Source organism: Echinops telfairi, unplaced genomic scaffold (genome assembly GCF_000313985.2).
Source record: "Echinops telfairi isolate 266 unplaced genomic scaffold, ASM31398v2 ScPeMD7_20;HRSCAF=75, whole genome shotgun sequence".
Lineage (NCBI taxonomy): Eukaryota > Metazoa > Chordata > Mammalia > Afrosoricida > Tenrecidae > Echinops > Echinops telfairi.
This window is the reverse complement of record NW_022103917.1, coordinates 1,439,926-1,458,386: the sequence shown is the minus strand read 5'-3', so window position 1 is coordinate 1,458,386 and position 18,461 is coordinate 1,439,926. Positions and strand designations below refer to the sequence as shown.

Below are 18,461 nucleotides of genomic sequence, written 5' to 3'. Positions count from 1 at the left end.
GCTAATTATCAGACTTATGGACTTGATCTGGACTGAGCTGGGCTATTTTCTCAATGTTCAATTGCTCTTATATATAAAGCTCTTTCTTATACACATAAGTGTCTATGGATTTGTTCCTCTAGTCTACCCAGAGTAACACAGCAGTGGAAAAAAAAGAAGACCTTCAGCAAGATGGAATGACACAATGACAACATAGGAACACTTGTGAAGATGGCACGGGACTGGGCCGGGTCTATTTTCCTGTTTTGCATAGTGTTGCTATGGGTCAGATCTAACGTGGTGGCATCTAACAACAACAAAAGGCTCTAAATCTTGATGGGAACAGATAGCCTCATCTTTCTCATGTGGTGTGGCTGCTATGTTTGAACCCACAGACCTTGTGTTTAACAGTCCATTGCTTATGTATATATACACAAATAAACCAAACTCAGTGCCATTGATTCTATTCGGACTCATAGTGATCCTATAAGGACAGAGTAGAACTGCCTCTGTGGGTTTCTAAGACTATATAACTATTTTTTTAAGAAATCATTTTATTGGGGACTTTTACAGACCTTAGAACCATTTGTGGCAGATACATAAATTCCTGTCAAGTTGAGAAGGAGTGGAGTTGAGCCTGTCAATTGGGTCATAGCCAGTGAGGTGTCTGTGTGGGCCTGGTCTTCTCCTGAGGATTCTGGGAACTCCTATCTTCCTCCCGGCTGGTGGAACACTCTCTATGAGACATTCCTGATGACAAGACTCATGGAGCCTCGCTGATGTGGAGACCCACACCAGATGCTTCTACCACCATTGAATCCACAAGCCTTTCCCCGCGCTGGCCTGTGATCTTCCTATATTTGGCATCATTGCATGTGTTGCATGAGTCTGAGAAGGGATTTATGGACTTGGTATCAGACATATGGACTTGATCTGGACTGGGCTGGACTGTTTCCTTAATATACAATTACTCTGTGATATCAAGCTCTTTCATATACATATATGAGTCTCCCATGAATTTGTTTCTCTAGTGTACCTGAACTTACACACAATCTATTCATCAGTTGTCAAGCACATTTGTATATATGTTGCCATCATCATTTTCAAAACATTTTCTTTCTACTTGAGCCCTTTGGTATCAGCTCTATTTTTCCCCTCCCTACCCAATCCTCCCACCCTCATGACCCCGTTGATAAATTATAAATTATCATTTTCATATCTTACACTGTCCACTGTCTCCCTTCACTCATGTTTCTGGTGTTCTCCCCCCGGAGCGGGAGTGGGGGGTGGGGGTGGGATGATACGTCAATCATTGTGAGACTGCAATTCTTAACAGGAATAGAAAGCCTTAAATCCATATATGGTCCTGTTGCATATATGCAGAGAAGTTTTTATCAAGGAAATGCCCCACACAATTGCAGAGGCTGGCAAGTTCCAAGCGCACGGGTCAGATTCAGGCTGGACATTTTTCCTGATTCATGTAACTGCAGGGACTGATGGACCCAATATCCTCCTAGCGCCGTTCCCTCCCACCACATCCCTCTCCCTTATCGCTCTTTGCCCCTGCTGGGTCCCTTGCCTGAGCCTCCTTCATCACTGCCCTCTCCGTTGGCTCTGACCCCACCCCACTCCAGGACTCACGCCTACCTCCCTGTCTGGTCCCGGAAGAGAGCCAGGCAGCAGCTGAGCAGATCTGAGAAAGTCAGGTGCCGCGGACTCTGTGCTGTCCGGAGCTGGTCTGAAGACGTGATGCCAACACCCCCTGCCTCCTGTGCCACAGCCGCCCACTGAGAGACCCAGATAGAGCCCAGAGCCTAGTGGTGGCAGCGGCAACTTTGATTGCAGCAGACACTGCCATGGATGGTAAGTTTCCCCAGCCGGAGCCCCGGCCTGAGCCCAGCGTCCAGGATGACCAGCCTCCCCTGCAGCGCCCCCTCTGCAGCTCCAGTGTTGTGAACACCATGCTGCCCTGCTCGGGGTGGGACAGCAGGGTCCCTTCAGCACCTTCCCCAGGCTGCCCCAGAGACAGCCAAGAGTCTGGGACCTCTGTCTCCAACCCGTACCCAGCTGTGGGGGGTCAGCTCAGCCCTGAGACCAGCTATGTTGCCACCTATGACCGCAGCAGCTTCCTACCAAAGAGCAGCCACATCAGTGAGGACTCCTCAAGCCTCAGCAATGTCTCCAATACTTCCATCCTGCCCTCGTCCGCGGACAACCTCTTAGACATGATGGACACAGCCCACTCCCTGCCCACTGATGGCCTCGGCCAGGTGCCCACCATGTGGGAGGTGAGCACCACCTCACCCGCCCAAGACAAGTTTTCCTTGCCTAGTGGGCCATTCCGGGGCCTCCCAAACGCCTTGCCCACCCTCCCTTCCCCTCCTGGCCACCTTAGCTCCCAGGCACAGAGCCAGCTGGAGGAGGAGGAGGAGGAGGAGGAGGAGGCCGAGTTCGAGGAGGCTGATGAGCTGGGTCACAGGGAGATCTATGCTGACTATGTGCCCTCCAAGTGCAAGATCGGGAAGCACCACCCAGACCGAGTCGTGGAGACCAGCACCCTGTCAAGTGTGCCACCACCTGATGTCACTTATGTGCTGGCTCTGCCTGCCTCTGTCGTGGACAGTGGGGTGCTGTCTGCCCTGCAGCTCGAGGCCATCACCTATGCCTGCCAGCAGCACGAGGTCTTGCTCCCCAATGGGCAGCGAGCTGGCTTCCTCATTGGCGACGGGCCTGGCGTGGGCAAGGGCCGCACAGTGGCCGGCATCATCTTGGAGAACTACCTGAAGGGCAGGTACAAGTCCCTGTGGTTCAGCGTCTCCAATGATCTAAAGTACGACGTGCAGCGAGACCTGTGCGACGTGCAGGCACCCGGCATCGCTGTGCACACTCTCAGCAAGATCAAATATGGTGACGCCACTCCCTCCGCGGGCGTCATCTTCGCCACCTACTTGTCGCTAATTGGGGAGAGCCTGGTCGGCCGGCAGCACCGCACGCGCCTCCAGCAGCTCCTCCAGTGGTGCGAGGCCACCTTTGATGGGGTCATCGTATTTGACGAGTGCCACAAAGTTAAAAACGCCAGCTCCACCAAAATGGGCAAGGCCGTCCTGGACCTGCAGCACAAGCTGCCACTGGCCCGGGTCGTCTATGCCAGTGCCACCGGGGCCTCGGAACCCCGGAACATGATCTACATGAGCCGCCTGGGCATCTGGGGGAAGGACAGGCCTTTTAACACCTTTGAGGAGTTTCTCCACGCCATCGAGAGGCGGGGTGTGGGCGCCATGGAGATCGTGGCCATGGATATGAAGGGCACCGGCACGTACATCGCACGCCAGCTCAGCTTCTCCGGGGTCACCTTCCACATCGAGGAGATCGCGCTGGCCCCAGCCTTCGAGCGCGTCTACAACCGTGCGGCCCTGTTGTGGGCCGAAGCCTTGGCCTCATTCCAGCAGGCGGCCAATTGGGTCTGCCTGGAGTCGTGCAAGTCCCTGTGGAGTCAGTTCTGGTCGGCTCATCAGCGCTTCTTCAGGTACCTGTGCATCGCTGCCAAGGTGCACCGTCTGGTCCAGCTGGCGCGCCAGGAGCTGGCCCAGAACAATTGCGTGGTGATTGGGCTGCAGTCCACGGGCGAGGCGCGGACCCTCGAGGTGCTAGACGAGAATGATGGGCACCTGGATGGCTTCGTCTCTGCGGCTGAAGGTGTCTTCCTGGCGCTCATCCAGAATCACTTCCCGTCCCCTAAGGAGAGCAACGAGCGAGTTGACAGAGGCAAGCGCAAGCGGTGGTCACAGGGCAGTGGACCCAAGTCATCCCGGCTGCTGGGCCAGGTGGTGGGCGTGATGGGCACTTGTGACGGCAGCGGCAGCACAGTGGCAGGCGCTGGCCCAGATAGCAATTTCCTCGCCAACCCCGACTCCCAGGCCCATGAGGTCAGGGTGGAGGCACAAGGTCTCTCTGTTGACTACAGAAGCCCCCGCTGCCCCCCACAGGGAGACTCGCAGGACCGGGGCTTGCTGGAGCCCCTGCAACGCCTGAAGCAGGACCTGCTGGACAAGGTGAGAGACCTGGGTCGGGAGCTGCCGGGCAACACCCTGGATGAGCTCATTGACCAGCTTGGAGGCCCCAAAGCTGTGGCGGAGATGACTGGCAGGAAAGGACGGGTGGTGTCCAGGCCCAATGGGACAGTAGTCTTTGAGTCTCGGGCAGAGCAGGGCTTGTCCATTGAGAACGTCAACCTAGTGGAAAGGGAGCGCTTCATGAACGGCGAGAAGCTCGTGGCCATCATCTCCGAGGCGTCCAGCTCGGGTGTGTCCCTCCAAGCAGACCGCCGGGTGCTAAACCAGAGGCGGCGTGTCCACCTGACACTGGAGCTGCCCTGGAGTGCAGACCGAGCTGTCCAGCAATTTGGCCGCACTCACCGCTCCAACCAGGTCTCGGCGCCCAAATACGTGTTCCTCATATCGCAGCTGGCAGGTGAGCGGCGATTCGCCTCTATCATAGCCAAGCGCCTGGAGAGCCTGGGAGCGCTGACCCATGGAGACCGCCGCGCCACCGAGTCCGGGGACCTGAGTAAGTACAACTTCGAGAACAAGTACGGAACACGGGCCCTGCACTGCGTGCTCAGCACCATCCTGAACCAGACAGAAAACAAGGTGCCGGTGCCCGTAGGCTACCCTGGAGGGGATGCGGCCTTTTTCCAGGAAATGAAACAGAGCCTGCAGTCGGTGGGCATAGGTGGCCGAGAATCCAGGTTGGGCTCCCTTGATGTGGTGAAGGACTGCTCCATCCCCAAGTTCCTCAACCGCATCCTGGGCCTGGAGGTACACAAGCAGAACGTGATCTTCCAATATTTCTCAGACATCTTCGACCACCTCATTTCGGAGGACAAGAAGGAGGGCAAATACGACATGGGCATCCTGGACCTGGCCCCGAAAGTGGACGAGATCTACGAGGAGAGCCAGCAGGTATTTCTGACCCCTGGCCAACCCCAGGATGGCCAGGTGATCTTCTACAAGATCACGGTGGACCGTGGCCTGAGTTGGGAGAAAGCCTTCGCCAAGTCCCTGGAAATGACGGGCTCCCAGGATGGCTTCTACCTCTCCCACAAGGTCCGCGGCAACAAAATCAATTGCCTGCTGGCTGAGCAGGACCGCAGCAATCACTTCACCGTGTACAAGCCTAACATCGGCCGGCAGATCCAAGCGGAGACCCTGGACGGCCTCTTTCGTAAGTTCTACCCAGTCACGGCCACGGAGGTTCGGGATTTCTGGGAGAGAAACTATGCTTTCGCACTGACACACTGCAGCCACACAGCCCGGAACCGGCCCTGCCGACTAGTCCAGGAAGGCAAGGACTGTGTGCAGGGCCTGCGCCTGCGCCACCACCACTTGCTGTGCGGGGCCCTGCTGCACGTGTGGACCCGCATTACCGCCATCCTGTTCAAGGTCACCAACAGCACCTACCTGCAGATCGTGCGCCTCAAGACCAAGAATGAGAAGAGGCAAGTTGGCATCAAGGTCCCCGAGAGCTGTGTGAGCTATGTGCTGCAGGAGCTGCAGCAGATGGATGCCGAAGTCAAGCGCAAACGCCAGTGTGAGAGCAGCCCGGGCCTCCCTGCTTCACAGCCACACACCCCACCGAGCCCTCGGCCGATGCCCTGCTGGCCGGGCAAGGTGCTGGACCTTACCTATAGCCCGCCACCCGTGCCCTTCCCTCCGCTGCCCGCTGAGCTACCCCGTGCCCCTAGCCTGCTACTGGGTACCCCTGACCCCTCAGCACCTCCCCCAGACCCCGTTGACATGCAGCAGAGCAGCTGTGAAATCAACTTCAAAGAGGTGCTGGAGAACATGCAGCGTTCCCTGCAGACCGTGCCAGCTGCTGAGCCCCTGGCCCAGCAGCCGCTGCAGGGGTCAGCTGGGGTCCAGAGCTCTGGCGTGTCCTCCAATTCGGAGCACCCTTCCCTGACTCCTAGGCGAGCCCACAGCCCTGACCTGGGTCACTTTCAAAGGCCTATTTATGTGCCAAGTGTCCCCCCATGGGGCCGGGGTGCAGAGCAGTGGTCCCCTTGGATGGGAGGCAGGGAGCTGCTGCCCATCCACCTACCCCACAGGATCCCACTTCAGGGCCGTCCCAGGCTGACCCTCCAAGGGCCAGCTCCTGTGGACATGCCCCTTGCCCCCGTGGCCCTGTTTAGGGGGCTGTCAGGGACTCCAGAGGCCACCCAACTCAGGATTGGGGGTGAGTATGCAAGGGGTCAGGAAGGCCCTGGGGGTTGGGGCCCAGGACCTTCTGTGCCTCTTTCCTCTCCTGACCCCTCCAACCCTGATGGCAGGCACCCTGAACAGGGGCCTCCCTGATAGACCTTCCTATGGTCACACCCTGTCAAACTGGGTGGTCCAAGAGCTGGAGACTCAGGAAACCCCAGGTGCTCAGGGTCAATGACTCCCCTCCCCCCTTAATATATGCAATCCCCTGAGCCTCTTATTCCCCAAGTTATTGCATTGCCTGGCTGCCCTCCAGGCCTGGAAGTTCCCTGGGGTGGGGTCTTTCTATCAGACAGTATTTATAATAAGTCATGTGTAAGAAGGTAAAGAGAATTTTAAATATACATCCTTTTGAGCTGCACAGGCAAATAAAAACAACCCTGGCAGGTTAGATGGCAAGTTTCTGATGACACAATTGGCAGATTAAGAAGGCAAACTGGTTACCGGAGTGGATGATTCCAAGGTCAGCAGGTAAGATTGGGGGGCTTCTGACAATTCCCAGGATAAGCAGGCATGACAGGAGGCCTTAATGATCCAAAGAACCTTAATGATCAAATCCAAGGAACCTTAATGATCACAGTTGCTATCAAGGTTCCCTGGCTTAAAGGCAAGAAAGATTGTGATTTGGGGGAATATGCTGTAATGAAACCCAATGTGATTACTAAAGTTTTATATCACCTTTAATTGTTGGGTTATGATCAAGTGTGCAGGTTGTGACTTTAAATGAGAGGGCACACTGTTGGTCGAGCAGGAGCTACAATGTATAGCAGGGAGTATTGTGACTATTTATTGAACACCTAGACCAGCTGTTCTCAACCTGTGGGTCGCAGACCCCTTTGGGGGTCAAGGACGTTTCAAAGGGGTTGCCTAAGACCATCTGAAAACACACATTTCTGATGGTCAGGAACTGAGGCACAGCTCCTCTATCCATCTCCATTGGGGTCCACCCACATGCAGATACACCCTCATAAGAGTACCTGGCTCACCTGAGTGAGGACGGTACGATATTAGCAACACATTTTGTACAGGAGAAAACAGAAAAGGTCCCCGCCAGCTAAGTCTGCTGACTGTCTCGTGACTTTTAGCATGCTCTTCCTTTCCCACTTTGGGTACTGAGCATCAAAGCATATAAAACAGGTGTTTGTTTCACCGGTCCTATTAAGACATCAAAATTGCACACATCATCTGCTTATCAGTGTTGATCAAATAATATGGATGGTAATGAATTTCATAACCTTAAGGTTATCATTGAACTTTTTAAAACTATAAATCTATAAAATATCAATCAATTGAATCCTAAACTCTATTCTACCTACTCCAAAATTATGAGTCTAAAGTTAAATTGTGAATATAATAGCATTTTAAGGAGTTTTAGCTCCTCTGCATGAGCCAAGATTAATCAAGTAGAAGACTTGCTAAATAGAGGCATATCTCCTTTCTTTCAAATCTACCTTTACCTCAAAGAAACCCGCTCATCTCTTTCTGGATGCTGTTCTTTGTATTGCTGCTGTATCAAAGGGAAAAGTCAATCCCCCTTTATCTGGAGTTTCTTTCTCTGATCCTTGATGATGGTTAGAGCAAGTGAAGAGAAATTCCTTTGGGTGACAGTCACGCTCCTCAACATGGGCAGAGACAGACAAAACTGAAAAGCCAGGGGACAGAGGAGTTGAGAAAGCACATGTGAAAGTGGATAGTGCATCACAACAGGGAGAGAAAAGTCGCGCAGGAAAGGGTGACTTATACGCAGACCATCATGCCCTTTGCAGACCCAAGAATTCCCAGCAGCAGCAGTGAAAGAGAACTCATCTTGGCTCAGCAAAGAGGAGAACATTCATGAAATGCCAGCTTAGAAAAAAGGGGTATTAGTCCCAGAGAATTACTGTACTTGGGGGTTTCTAAAAGTTTCTGGGAAAAATAGTATAACAAGATAATGGAACTCTTTCACAAACTTTTAGAAGCCCCTTTTTATACTGTTGATTTTCAATGCAGATAGCTACACTTCCATTTCTTAAATCTCAAGCCATAATTAGACATGTAAACAGCTTACTTGTGCACAAACTAATTTCTCTTTCCTTTTTTTTTAAATGGATTGTTTCTCTTGAGCCACCAGATTGTCGTTGTGCCAACTGCGGGATCTTTTTGTAGTTTATTAATATGTTGTAAAAAATACATTGCTAAAAATACTAATGTTGTGTCCTGCCTTTGTTCTCCTTCCCCATAGATAATACTGAGCACTTGGCATTTCACTTAAAGAGACTGTTGTGATCTATCTGCAAGATATGGACTCTTTCTATATTGCTTCTAAAATGTCTTTCAAAGTGTCATCATATGCATTAAGAACTTTAAGTGGGTTGAAAAACATAGGGGTCAAAGTTTAGTAGGATGGTATCTATTTTCTGGATATCGAAACAAAGCTCTAAGAGTTTCTGAATCTTCCCTAAGATTATCCAGCCTGTGGAGATTAGAACTTTCAATACCAGATCTGGTCAATTCCAGAGTGCAAGCTCTTTTTGCCACTGTATTTTATATTAAAAGAGAACGCTCCCAAAAGAACAGCAACAACAATACTAATAATAACTGATGAGATGGGTAATGAGTTTCACGAGGACTACTGAACCTGGTGATTGTACTTAGTATGACATGTTAATAGAGAACAAATAACCAATACCTCTACATCTTTTCAGTAACTAAGAAAAGAAAACTTTTTTTAAAGACACAGGAAAAATAAATAAAAAACTTTAGACAACAGGAAAATGTATCTATATAAAAGGGAGGAAATGTTTCTACTGTAAGCATGTGAAAGCCCTAGAGAACTAGACTGATGGACATGTCTCTTCCCGGAGCATTGCACGCTCAATATGGAGAGGCTCCCTTGTAACCTGCCTGGAGAGAATCCACTGCAATAGATGATCTCCCTATGGCTCTTTCTGCTTGATTAGTCCATAATTATATTATCTGATATTTTGCAAATTTGAAAGTCCGCAGTGCCTTTTGGTCAAGACCTTTGTGCCTGGCAGTAGGGTAGGTAGTATGCATCATAAAAATCACTACCTTATTACATGCAGTTAATAGGAACAGAGTATAATGAAATAGGAGATGTTGGTCCTAGTATGATTTAAGAGCTCTAGTAATAAAATAAGGTGTGCTCAAGCAGAATCGGTGAAACTCTTTTTCTCTAAAATGCCATAGAGTTAAGAGAGGGCCTATTTTGACAGAGTCGTTTATATAAACCTTCTTCTCTCATGCCGCAAAACCTAACTCGTCAGACATCAATGGCATAATGGTTTAATGAACCAAGATTTCCCCCCAAGTCGTAGGTCATAAGGAATGAAAGAAATAAAAATATTCCATTACTCATAAATATCGTCTTCAATAACACAATTTTAATAGTCTTTTTTCCTCCTGGCCAACTCTATTAGATTGTGTTAGCTTGTGGTTGAACTACTTTCACTCCTTATGGAGTTCACTTAGTCTGCTGAGAGGATTTCTTTGCCTGATCAGAGTTGAGAGCTCACTCTTCAAAGTAGACTGCTTACCTGCTCTAAGGTATGTTTTTTCTATAAAGCCTGCAAAATAAACAGACACTCTCACTGGCGGGATAGGGAAGCCAACAATTGCAGGAGAGGTAAATATATCACCTCCCTACAAATGAAAGGGATTCCACGAATAAAAGGGTCAACTAAATTAATACAGCGGCAAATCTTGAACTCCATTCTTCTTTATACTGCATTTGGATAAAGAATCAGTGGTGAGAGTGGTGATACCGGGAGGGTAGAGGGAAAGTGGGGTAGAAGAGGGGAACCGATTCCAAGGAGCTACATATAACCTCCTCCCTGGGGGATGGACAACAGAAAAGTGGTTGAAGGGAGATGTCAGACAGTGTAAGATATGACAAAATAATAATAATTTATAAATTATCAAGGGTTCATGAGGGAGGGGGCAGTGAGGAGGGAGGGGAAAAATGAGGAGCTGATATCAAGGGCTCAAGTGGAAAGCAAATGTTCTGAGAATGAGGAGGGAAACAAATGTATAAAAATACTTGACAGAATGGATGGATGTGTGGTTTGTGATAAGAGTTGTACGAGCCCCCAATAAAATGATTAAAAAAAAGAATCAGATGAATGTGGAAAAACTATAGTGCAAGGACTTTGCGGAATATGACTGCAAAAGGGTATATGAACCAGTGCCCACCCAATGCCAATGCCCTTTAGACTAGCCAATGGAAACCTGAGGAGACCTGGTGGCAGAGGTTTTATGCATTGGGTTGCTAACCACAATGCTCACAGTTCAAAACTACCAGCAGTTACTCAGAAGAAAGATGAGGCTGTGTGCCCCCATAGAGTTACAGCCTTAAAATTCCTCATGGTCAGTTATATCTGATCAGAATCACCTCCATGGCAATAAGTGTGTATGTGTGCTTCAGCACTGGGCACCCACTGGGTAGAGCAAACAATTAAACTGTGGGCTACTTAATCAAAGGTTGATGTTCAATCCACCAGAGGCATCTCAGAAGAAAGACCTGGTGATCTACTTTTGAAAGACCCTAGCCATTAAAAACCCTATGGAGCACAGTTCTACTCTTATACACACAGAGTTGTCATGAATTGTAATCAACTAGATGGCCAATAATTTGGTTTGGGGTTTCACATCCTTTACAGCCACAAACTGAAAAATATCCACTAAATGAAATTCAAATGAGACCGCTTTAGATAGGAGACAGATGAACGCGAAATAATCACAGAATGTATCATTACAAGCCATAAAGAGAAGCGAATAGAAAGCACATTAAGACCTCAAATGTCAACTAAGTCCTCATGGAAGAAGCACACTACTTGTATGAAATCGAGAGGACAAGAACAGAATTCAAAGATAACATAGGGAAAAAGTATTAGAGCCTAAATTGCAAAAGCCCAATGTGTGGAAGGTTGTGGGAGCCCCAACCCAATTTGCAGAGTAGCTAGTCAGATTAAGCCCTTGGCAGATCCCCTCTAGCCACAGGCAAGGGTCTTTACTAAAGACAGAGATCATTGTAGCTGTGACTATACTGGATCAAACTTGATACATGGCCAGTTGACCTCCCTCAACCCAACCTAAAGCTATGCTAGGTTCAAGTATTTCTTGCTTGTTCCTAGACAAAAATTTCTTGCCTGGCTTTTTACATACTGATGGTGGTCTTTTCTTTCTAAGACATTATGTGTATTTTTATCTTTGGATTACCTTTACCACTAGTTTTTTCTGTTTCTTGTTTTTCCATTGGGTTCTCCAGTTTTTGAAGCACAAAATGAGTAGATGTATAGAGATAATAACTGATGCAATGGTTTATGAGGAAGGTAGGAGTCTGGGTGAGGGAGCATACAAAATATAAATTATCAAGGGGACATATGGGAGGGAGGGTGGTAGAGGGAGGGGGAAAATGAGGAGCTGATGCCACCGACTCGAATAGAAAGAAAATGTTTTGAAAAAGATGATGACAACATATGTACAGATGTGTTTGACACAATGGATGTATGTATGGATTGTCATAAGAGCTGTAAGAGCCCCCAATAGAATTTTTAAAAAGGACAGAAACAATATGCCAGAGTGGGGAGGGGAGCCCTAGAACTGATGGCGATGACACAACTCATTGTAAAAGCAATTTAACGATGAAAAAAATGTTCAAAAAAGGAGTGGCATGGTGATTGTACAATTCTTCTTCATATTATTGAACTATGGAGTTGTATGAGATGTGTATTTCATGTGCCAATAAAACGATAAATATCTGTATTTAAAAGACCTCAGGCATGGCTGGGGTTACTTGAGAAAGGTAGGAGGAGAGCAGGCATCAAATCTCAAAGGAATTCAACATGAAACCACCAAACGTCACTGTCTTCAAGTTGATTACAACTAATAGCCACCCTATAGGGCAGAGCAGGCCTGTTCCCTAGGGCTGCGAAGACCCCATCTTTACAGCAGCGGATCATCACATCCTTTTGTCTCCAAGTAGCTGGGGACTTTGACTTGCTGACGTTTTAGCCGCAGTCTAAGATTTAACACACTGTACCACCTGGACTCATTTCGAATATGAAAGGCTATATGCATAAGGAGACAGCTCTCATACTGATGATGAGGAAATGAAAACATACTTGTGAAAGGTACACATTGCCCCTGTATGAAGTCAACATGAATTGTATCTAAATAATGTATGAACAATCCATACACACGGGTTTGTATACATACTTGAACATGTGTGTGTGTGTGTGTGTGTGTGTAGATGGATAGACTGATTGTTTAGTGTATAGACGATAACTAAAATAACATTTGAGATGAGCATCCTCTCAGGAGAAGTCAGACAAGTTGGAAGAGGAGCACATATGAGGCTGTTATTTTCAACATTCTTCTAGTTCTAGTGAAGGGTAATGAGTTCATAGGGATTTATTTTACAATTCATGAATAGATAAATAGACGCTTTGAACAATGAGGAGAGGGTTTTTTTGCCCCTGAGTCATTACATATGATTCATTCAATGCAGTATGCCAGAAATCCAAAAGGAAATAATGATCATAAAACGAAGCTAGAGAGTATAATTAAAACCATCAAGGAGGAAACCTGGTAGCCTAGTGGGTAACATCTTGGGTTGCTAACTGCAAGGATGCATTTAAAACTCACTATTCCTCCACAGAAGAGATGTAGCTTTCTACTCCCTAACAGAGTAAGTCATGGAAACCCAAAGGGGCAGTTCTACTCAGTTCTATTGCTCAAAGGCAATGAGTTTAAGTTCTTTGAATACCATCAATGTCTCCTGTGTATCCTACCTCATTGCAGTCTTATCCATGTTTCCCTAAGGAATACTCATTCCGAATTTTGCCTCAATTTCTCTTTTATTCTGCTTATGCCAAATTTTATTTGCTGAACTATAATACTAATGTTGTTGTTTTCTTCTACAGAAATGAAATCAGAATGAAATATATGGTTGTGACATGATTTTCCTTAGCATGCTGTCTTAAATATGGTATTGTAGAAAACTACAGTCCATTGCTTTACACTATTGTGTAGCAAGCTGTCATATGAATATAATGTATATTTATCCATTCTAATATTCAGTGACATCTGACTTATTTCTAGCTTGAGGCTCCAACTAACAAGTTTGTTTTCAGCATTCTCTATGTATCTCTGGTAGCCCATGTACAATAGTTTCTCTAAGGAAATATACATAAAGGTATAAAAATATATGAGTACATGTGCATGTTCTTGTGCTGTTACGTGCCATCAAGTTGGTTCCAACTCATAGCGACCCTACGTATGACAGCATGAAACAATACCCAGGCCTGTGCCGCTGTACACCATCTAGTGAGAGTCTGCCTTGTTTATGCTGACTCTGCCTTTAAGCAAGCACAGTGTCCTTCTCCAAGGATCAGTGCCTCCAGATAACTTGTGCCTGAGAAAGAAATCTCACCATCCTGCCTTGGAAGGAGCATTCTACCTGTACTTTTTAAAGGGCAGATTTGTTTGTTCTTCTGATTGTTGATGGTACGCTCACTGTTCTTTGCCTACACTCTAATCTAAATGCATCAATCCTTCTCCAGTCTTCCTTATTCATTGTCCAGAGTTTATATGCATATGAGTTGATTGTCTCAAGTACATCTTAATTCTTAGTGTGATATATTTGCTTCTTAACACTTTAAAGAGGTCTTGTCTAAACTGCCCCTCTCCCCAGAAGAATTTACTTTAGAAGACGGCACTGAAGCTGCAGTTCATGGAGAGGGGCATGTCTGATCAGAGCACATGGGAGCAAATGAAGGGGGAGGAAGAGAGAGTGGAACACATCCTGGCTGACCAGGCCTAGAGGATGATATCCCCGCTCTGAACAGCCAATGTACAGAGTGGACCAAATGGCTGATCCCACTATGAGACACGACGTCCCTTGCTGACCCATGGCTCTACAGGGGACAACACTGGAGACACAGTGTCTGGATTGGCCTGGGATGACCCCACCACACAGAGGCAAAATACTAAGGGCATGCAGCAGAGCAACGGGGGGAACAGAGCAGGGAGCTCCCAAGTGAGTGTAAAGGATAGACTCTGGGGCCAGAGCGTGGCACCCCTTCAGATTCGACTGGAGGACAGGCCTAGAGGTCAAAAATCAGACCTTGATCTATTTACAGGTTTTGTTTTTTTCATTTCTTTTAATTTATTTATTCCTTTCTTGATCATTGATTTTCTTTGTTGTCGTCATCGTTGTGTTCTATTTTGTTATTTTGTCTTTCCATGCCTTGTTTTTTGATACATATTATTATCTCTGCAGATCTAGTCAGGAGGAGAAAACAACAGGAACAATAGTTCCAGAGGGACATGGCAAAGGGGGAGGTGGGGAAAGGAGGTGATGTTGATAAACCCAGTGACAAGGGAGCAACAAGTGATCCAAAACTGGTGGCAAGGAGGGTATGAGAGGCCTGGTAGGGATTCAGCAAGGGCAATGTAACCAAGAGAAATTACTGAAACCCAAAAGAAGACTGAGCATGATAGTGGGACAAGAGGAAAGTAAAAGAAAATAGAGGAAACAACTAGGAGGCAAAGGGCATTTATAGAGGTCTAAATACAGGCATGTAAATCTGTAAATATATTTATATAGGATGGTGGGGAAAGAGATGTATGTGCATATATTTATAGGTGTAGTATTAAGGCAGCAGAAGAACATTGGACCTCCACTCAAGTACTTACTCAGTGCAAGTAAACTTTATTCTATTAAACTGGCATTCCATGATGCACACCATCCTGACATGATCGCTGAAAACAAACACGTGCATAAGCAAATGTGGTGAAGAAAGCTGATGGTACTTGGCTAAGAAAAGATACAGTGTCTGGGGTCTTAAATGCTTGCAGGTAAACAAGCAGCCATCTAGCTCAGAGGCAACAAAAATATATAGTGTCTGGGGTCTTAAAGGATTGCAGGTAAACAAGCAGTCATCTAGCTCAGAAGCAACAAAGCCCACATAGAAGAAGCACACCAGCCTGTGTGACCACGAGCTGTCAAAGGGATCAGGGATCAGGCATCAAAGAACAAAAATCATATCACCGTAAATGAAGGGGAGTGCAAAGTGGAGACCCAAAGCCTATCTGCAGGCAACGGGACAAAACCTTACAAAAGGGTCGTGGGGAGGGTGCAGGGTAGCAATGATGAAACATACAACTTTCCTCTAATTCTTAAATGCTTCCTCCCCACCACTATCGTGATCCCAATTCTACCTTACAAATCTGGCTAGACCAGATGTACACTGGTACAGATAGGAACTGGAAACACAGGGCATCCTGGACAGATGATCCCTTCAGGACCATTGGTGAGAGTGGTGATGCCAGGAGGGTGGAGGAAAGGTGGGTTAGAAAGAGGGAACCAATTACAAGGTTCTTCATATAACCTCCTCCCTGGGGGATGGACAACAGAAAAGTAGGTGAAGGGAGACATCAGACAGTGCCAGATATGACAAACTAGTAATAATTTATAAATTATCAAGGGTTCCTGAGGGAGGGGGAGTGGGGAGGGAAGGGGAAAAAAGAGGAGCTGATATCAAGGGATCAAGTAGAAAGCAAATGTTTTGAGAATGATGATGGAAACAAATGTACAAATGTGCTTCACACAATGGATGTATGTATGGATTGTGATAAGGGTTGTATGAGCCCCCAGTAAAATGATTTTTAAAAAATAGGTCGTGTCTGGCATAATTTAATTTATTGACTGTTTCCATGAGTGTTTGTGCTTACAAGTAAAATAAAATCCTTGATAACTGTAACTTTTTCTCTTTTTATCATGCTATTGCTTATTAGTCCAGTTGTGAGGATTTTGTTTTCAGTATGTTGAAGTGTAACTTATACTGAACACTGTACTCTTTGGTAATTTGTGCTCTCAGCAAGGGCGTGTCGTCTACATATCATTAATGGGTCTTCCTGCAATCCTGTTACAGCATTTTTCTCCATACCGTCCTGTTGGGATAATTAGAGTTGTGCATCAACTTGACTGTTCCAGTATTCTCTGTGGTTTGGCAGTTAGTATGTAGTCATTTTGAGATGAGATCTAGTATGATGTAATTACTTTGATGATGATATCTACTATGAGGTGACAACTGATTAAAAAGGGTGTCTTCTGGGATATAGACTGCTTCAAATATATGTGGATGCTGGAGAAAACGTGCTTGTTTTGTGCTGGGTGTGGATCCTGCTTCAGGCTCATCATCTGACCTTCGGTTGTTTAGATTTGGGCCAGTGGCCTGCTACCTTACCTGCTGATTCTGGGAGTCATCAAAGGTCTGCCACCTTACCTGCGAACCTCAGATTTATTCTCTCTCTGCAACCAGAAGCCTGATGTGCCAATCTTGGGTTCAACAGCCCCTGAAGCTATATGAGTTAGGAGAAGCCTCCAGTTTGACATCTGACCCTAGGACTTGGAACATGTCAGCCATTGCAACTGTATGAATCATGTCCTTGACATAAACCTCCCCATATATAAGGATATATAAGCTTTATTGGTTTTACTTCTCTTGAGAACCTAGTCAAAGGTACCAGTTTACAGATTATTTGTTCAACACTGAACATTTATAGTGAAAAGACACAACCCAGATGCATACCTTTCCTAATTTTAAGCCATACAGTATCCATTTTTTTATTCAAAATGACTTCTATATAGAGGCTAACATGAGCAGAATGATAGAGATGAGAAAAATGGGTTGAATTTGGTGTGTAGTTCTTTCCTTGTGAGGCTGTTGGTGGTTAACATTCACGTTCACAAGCAAGACCAGCTTATAGCTTTTCATTTTCATTTTTAATGCCCTTTTCTGTGTTTGATATCAAGGTTATACCAGCCTCATTAAATCCACTGGAAAGTGCCTTTTTATATTCTCTGAATGTTTGTAAAGTTCAAAGTGTCTTTTCATTAATTAAGAAGCTCTGGTGGCACAGTAGTTAAAGCTCTTGGTTGAGTACTAAAAGGTCAGTGGTTTGAACCTACCAGCAGTTTCATGGGAGAATGGAATGATGTGGCAATCTGGTTCCATAAATTGTTCTGCTCTGCTAAGCTTGACATCAGTGAGAATCAACCAGAGAGAAAATATTTTGGCAGGGACGGGGACGGGGGTGGGAGGTTCATTACTTACTTGGTAGAGTTAAACTCTTTCATCTAATTTTGGTTTGCATAGGCAGAATAATTATTTTATACAAGATGTATTCTGAGTATTTACTGCTTGGTTTTCTTCTGATTTCCATTTTTGTAGTTGCCATTCTCAGATCTGTCAGGCCTATATGTACAGGCTCTTGCACTGTTTTTGATATCATCCATTTGGATGAATGTTATTTAATGTGTTTTTTAGGAGACTTTGGGGTGCAAAGCATTAAGCACTTGGATGCTAACTGAAAAGTTGATGGTTTGAACCCACGCCGCAGCTCCTCAGAAGGAAGACCTGGCAATCGACTTTCATAAAGGTCACAACCAAGAGAACTCTATGGGGCAGTTATACTTTGTCCCACAGGGTTGCTAGTAGTCAAATCTGAATTGATAGCACACAACAAGCACCACAACCCTCTGTTATTTCATGTGCTCAGGTGTAAGTCTTATCTCTTTTATCCTACTTGTGATTCCTTAGGGATCCTGAACTTGAAGATGAGTTCTTTTATCAATTGTATAAAATCCTCAGCCACCAAGTGAATGAAAATTTCCTCTCCGCTATTCATCCTATCCCAGTCCTCTAGTATTTTGAAGAGATGAATATTAGTCCTTCTTAGTCTGCCATCAATTATTCCTGATAGCCATGTCATATTTCTGCCTCCTACTTTATTTGAGCTAAATTATAGGTGATTTAGATGTATCAAGTCCACTAATTCTCTTCAGCTATGTTTAATAAGATGTTTAACCGATTATAATAAGTTTCTATGTTAGTGTTATCATTATTTTTAATTTTTAGATCTATTAGGTACTTTTCCAGATTCCTCTAGCCAAATGTGATAGCTGGTTATTTCACATTCTTACCTCCAATACCAAAGTTTCATTCATCTAAACTTGCTAGATATACTCATGCATGTTTTTTGTTTTAAAAATATGACATTGACAATATTGCAGGCTGGTGTAATTCTGCCATTTTTTATTTCTTTTGATGATGTTAAGACTTCTATATTTGTGTTTTATGAATTTTGTTCATAAGCTCAAAATCAGGTATGTAAATTCATAAATAAAAGAATGATTTAATATTGGATGGAGCACTG

At 45.9% G+C, this 18,461-nt stretch overlaps 1 protein-coding gene across 1 annotated transcript; it reads left to right on the top strand.

The window, feature by feature from the left end:
* The first annotated feature begins 1,835 nt into the window (after nucleotides 1-1,835).
* LOC101658191 (protein strawberry notch homolog 2-like) lies at nucleotides 1,836-6,332 on the top strand. Its single transcript, XM_013007407.1, has one exon. The coding sequence runs from the start codon at nucleotides 1,836-1,838 to the stop codon at nucleotides 6,330-6,332; it is 4,497 nt and encodes a 1,498-aa protein (XP_012862861.1).
* Nucleotides 6,333-18,461: the final 12,129 nt, after the last annotated feature.